General features: G+C 41.1%; 1 protein-coding gene across 1 annotated transcript in view; it reads left to right on the top strand.

Moving 5' to 3' along the window:
- The window catches only part of LOC109847466, a 14488-nt gene continuing 10739 nt past the window's right edge, over window positions 1141–4889 (top strand). Inside the window, exons 1-6 of the mRNA XM_020416694.1 lie at window positions 1141–1234; window positions 2116–2139; window positions 2223–2540; window positions 2637–2872; window positions 2970–3179; window positions 3253–3313. Of these exons, the coding sequence (XP_020272283.1) occupies window positions 1141–1234; window positions 2116–2139; window positions 2223–2540; window positions 2637–2872; window positions 2970–3179; window positions 3253–3313 (943 nt within the window). The remainder of the gene's footprint in view (window positions 1235–2115; window positions 2140–2222; window positions 2541–2636; window positions 2873–2969; window positions 3180–3252; window positions 3314–4889) is intronic.

Here is a 4889-nt window from a genome sequence, read left to right as displayed (position 1 = left end):
CGTCGAGACCTAGCAGAATTGAACATTCGTCCGGAACTACAAGCTATAGATAAGGGCGACGGAAAGTTTGAACTCCCAGCCTCCCGTGTCACACTGTCGAAGGATGAGGTCCACAATATGTGTTTATTTCTAAAGTCCGTGAAGACACCGGATGGTTATGCTTCAAACATTTCAGCAAATGTGCATATTGAGGACAGAAAGATTTTGGGACTCAAGACACATGATCATCATATTCTATTACATCAACTTCTCCCGGTTGCGTTGCGACATGCTGACAAGGAACTCGCGATGGTGGTAATAGAATTCTGCGGTTTCTTCAAGCAACTATGCTCTAAGGTGATTGATGTTAGGGAGTTTGAAGAATTAGAGGGACGTGTTGCTAATACACTGTGTAAAATGGAAATACTATTTCCACCATCATTCTTCACGGTCATGGTGCATCTGACAATACATTTAGCATACGAAGCCCGCATCGCAGGACCAGTTCAATATCGCTGGATGTACCCCGTGGAGAGGTATTTATTATTATAATATTCATTTAATATTTGTCAATTTTGTCACAAATCATGAAACTATATGCTTGTAGGTATTTGGGTTTCATGAAACAACTGATGCATAATCGTGCACATCCTGAAGGGTCGATCGCAGAGAACTACATAAGTAACGAGAGTTTGAATTTTATCTCTCGTTACTTGCGGGGCGTAGAGACAAGGCTGAACCGTCCCCAACGAATAATTGACGGTACATTCTACAATGATCGTGGGGAGGACACTAGATTCCCCAGAATGGAGCTAGATCAAGCCCACACATATATCCTGAGCAATGATACTACATTTAACATATACGCGGCGTAAGTATTTAACTGTTTGAATCAGATTAGATCACCTCACAATAATTATCTCTATTTAACCGTTATAAATGCTTCTTGTCTAGGCTTCACATCCGACATGTCCAGACTAATCTTAAATGCAGAACAAAAAATAAGAGAGTTATGGACACACACTCTAGACAATTCCCTGCATGGCTGAAGGGTGAAGTAAGATCTTTTTACATTTCTGATTCGTATATCAAATATATGTGCCTGCCAACAGATATGTAAACTATTTGCTTCTTTTCTTAAGGTTGACAAACGGATTACGAATGGGATTAACCTGTCTGAGAAAGTTTGTTTATATGCCAGAGGTCCTTCTAATGTGGTTAAGCATTATGGAGGCTACTGTGTCAACGGCTTTAGGTTTAACATCGTCGGTCTCGAAGAGAGACGACAAACGCAAAACAGCGGTGTGTTCTGCTCCTTCTCTCAACTGTCATACGCTAGTGCAAAAGATCTAAATCCGATACAGGGGGAAATCTATTGCTACGGTCAGGTAGAAGACATCGTGGAGATTTTCTATGGGATTAATAAGGAAGTCAGTCATGTGATGTTTAAGGTTCGTTGGTGTGAACAGAAAAAGGCGAAGGATGACTACGGTTACACAATCGTTAATCTTAACAAGGAAATATATCAGTCTGAAAAATACATGTTAGCTACTCACGCCAAACAGTGCTTTTATGTCAAAGATATAATGAAAAATGACGAATGGGTTATCCTTAAGAATCCACCTAGAGCCTACATTCATGAAGTCGTGTCTGACGAAGATCACGATGAGGAGGTTATCTTGGCCGACGAAATAACCGAGGAGTTTTCATTGACACAAAATAATAATCTGGACGATGAAATTGCACTAGCGCGCCCTGATGTACCTGCGATTATATGTGAGCCAAGGCGTAAAGGAAAAAAACCTGTCCGCAGCGGAGTCGATAAAACTATAAGAACAGTCCTTTCGTTGGCACGCACACGGTCGCAAGCTATCCGTACACGATCGCAGAGTAGAGCCTCAACATCATCTGTTTGACTGGTTATCATGTAACACAGTGTGTCATGTATTACATTATTGCCTTTGTATTATCTGTTTAACTGGACATCATGTACACGCGATTCTGTTGCCATGTGCTATTTTATTAATTATTTGCATTATATACTTTTGTTGGATATTCATTATGTTTTCAAAGTATAGATGACAAAAGGATTACGTAAGAAAGCGCTTGAGAGAATTTTTGGTAGACATTCTGGAGGCGACGCACATGCCTCTACGTCAGGTATTTTTATTTATTTGTTATATTTGTACATTTCTATAAACTATTAACATGAGCCTAATATATTTTTAACATTTACTACACAGGAGGAGGAGATGCTACACATGACTCGCAGCCACAGGACACATCATGCGGAGATGCTCCACATGACGTGGAGATACAGGCTGATCCTACACAGCATGCGGAGATACCACCACCACCGCATGCAGATATATTGGAGGAGAGGAGATTTGAGCCGTATAGCGTAGCTTTAGAAGCTGCGGCACTACCGCCAGATTCTATTCCGGATCAGCGAGCCCACGGTCCGGCCAATGTGAGGGATGATTGGGATTCTTATCATGATATGCGCCCCATCGCGCTGCAAAGGTACGAACAAGCAAAACGTAGATGCCTCGAACTGAAAGGTATGAATAAATTTTTATAGTTTATCGGTTATTATTTTAAATTTTTTTCGCAAATATATATTGATTCATTGTTTCATTCGATTCTTTGTTTCGCAGGTACCGAGAAACCTCCTCGACGCGGCCGCAATGCTACTAAGGAATCGAGCCTCATCCCTGATCTTAATCGGAGGGCTGTGATCCGATGGGAAAACGGAGTGCCTGTTGGGGCCTTTGCCAATGCTTTCAACAATTTCCTTGCCGTTTTAGCCAGGAGACACGATTTCTTCAACATATTTTTGACGTGGAAATCGCAGCGGATTGATGCGCTGGTGGCTTGTTGGAGATATATATGTGTGAGTCATTTATTTTAATTTTCATCATTATTAGTTATTAGTTTATTATTATGTTTAATACACTGATTTGTATCTACTTTTTCTTTATATGTTGAAGCGATTTTTCTTTCTTGACGATAATATTTGTGCCTGGACGTACTGCTTCGGGCAAATCAATGTATCGTTCAAGAGATGGCGGTTTGAGGTAAAGAAAAAATATTTTGTCCAAATAACAGAAGATTGGGAGCGATACTGGCATCTTGACACGCGTGTGGATGGAGTAGATTTTTTTGCACTTTGCAGTTACTGGGACACGGCTGAAATTCAGGTATTATTGAAGTATATATTTTTAATTTATTGTTTGAATTTCTATATTGTTTCGAATTGACATTGTTTTGCAGGCTCAAGCTGAAATAGCAAGGAGGAATCGCAACGCGCCTCGCAATTACGAGCATCACGGGGGCTCCAGGACATTCAGCCAGCATTATCATCAATTAGAGCTTGAGGTATATAATATATTAGCTTTTACGTTGAGTATAATTTATGTGTTATTGGTTAATGATATATTTGAATAAATTAGGGAAGGGGAGATCTCAGACATTTTGCAGATCGTATTCTGACTTCCTGGAGCCCGAATTACGCCAATGAAGAGAAGAAAGCAAAGAATAAGGATCTGGCTGTAAGTAGCAGTTCATTTATATATTCAATTTCATATCAATGCATCATTATTAAGTCGACTTGCCCGGGTTGTTTTGATATATCGCAGGAAAAATTACATGCCAAGGTAGAGGAGCAATTGACTCAGTCTCAGGTCTGTTCTAACACTCCTGCCCGGCTAAGTAGAGAGGATGAGGACTCCATCATCGAGACGGTCATTGGACCTAGTAGGAAGAACAGATATCGGTGGAGAGGATCCGAGCAGAGGCCGCACGAGTCTAGTAGCACCTACGAGTCTGCAGCACCACAAGGAACACCAGGAAGCAGTTCATATCAAGACTCGATGGAGCAGCGATTAAAAGCGATTGAAGATCGCCTGTCGCAGCAAACAACATATCAGCAGGCTCTAGAGGAAGAACGGAGGCGTCGGGAGCAGATCGTATTGGAGTTCACACAATTCATGTCGACTCTACCTCAGGAGGCTCAGGAGGCATATAGGAGACATTTTCTGTCGTCACAGGTAATATATATACTTTGCTTTTTTTTTTAATTAGATGATATCGTACATACTGATACATACTAATACAAACTGTTACACACAAACCCTAACTCTAACCCTAACACAAACCTCAAAATTTATACTTGCGTGCGTAGTGTTGTTGATGGTGTATGCGTGCGTAGTGTTGGTGGTATTGGTTGGTGGGTTGGTTGGTGGGTTGGTTGTGGTGTTGTGTAGTGGTGGTCGTTATGTGATTGGTTTGTGAGGGGTTTTGTCGTGGTGGGGGGAGGAATGGGGATTGGGTGTTGATGGTGGTGATGGTAGTGATGGAGGGGGAGGGGGTGTGTAGAGTATGATTGGTTGGTGGGTGGGGGCTTTGATCGTGGTTGAGGATGAGGAGTGGGGATTTTGTTGTGGTGGTGGTTGAGGGGGGAGAGGTAGGGCGAGGGGGAGTGTTGTTGGTTGGTGGGTGAGGGTGAGGATTTGTGGTGGTGTTGTTGTGTTGTGGTGTGATGTGTGGTGATGTGTTGTGCAGTGTAGTGTAGTGTTGTGTTGTTGTGTTGTGGTGTTGTGTTGTTGTGTTGTGATTTTGTCTTATTTTGTGTGCGTGACAAATAGGAGTGATGAGTGAATGTGATTGTGAAGAGATTGAGAGAGTGAAAATGGTGTGTAAATAGGTGCAAAGTATAAGTGAGAGTGATTTGAAAAAGAATGAGTATGATCAATAATATGAGAAGGAAAAAAAGAATAAAATCAAGAACAAAATAAAAAAATCAAGAATGAAGAACAAAATTCTAGAACAAAAGAAAATAAAAGAAATTAAGATGGTGGATTCAATTATAGATATGGGTAATCTAAAATTGAACCCACTTCTTAGAAAAG

Source organism: Asparagus officinalis, chromosome 7, assembly GCF_001876935.1.
Source record: "Asparagus officinalis chromosome 7, Aspof.V1, whole genome shotgun sequence".
Classification (NCBI taxonomy): Eukaryota; Viridiplantae; Streptophyta; class Magnoliopsida; order Asparagales; family Asparagaceae; genus Asparagus; species Asparagus officinalis.
This window is presented reverse-complemented; position numbering and strand designations above follow the sequence as displayed.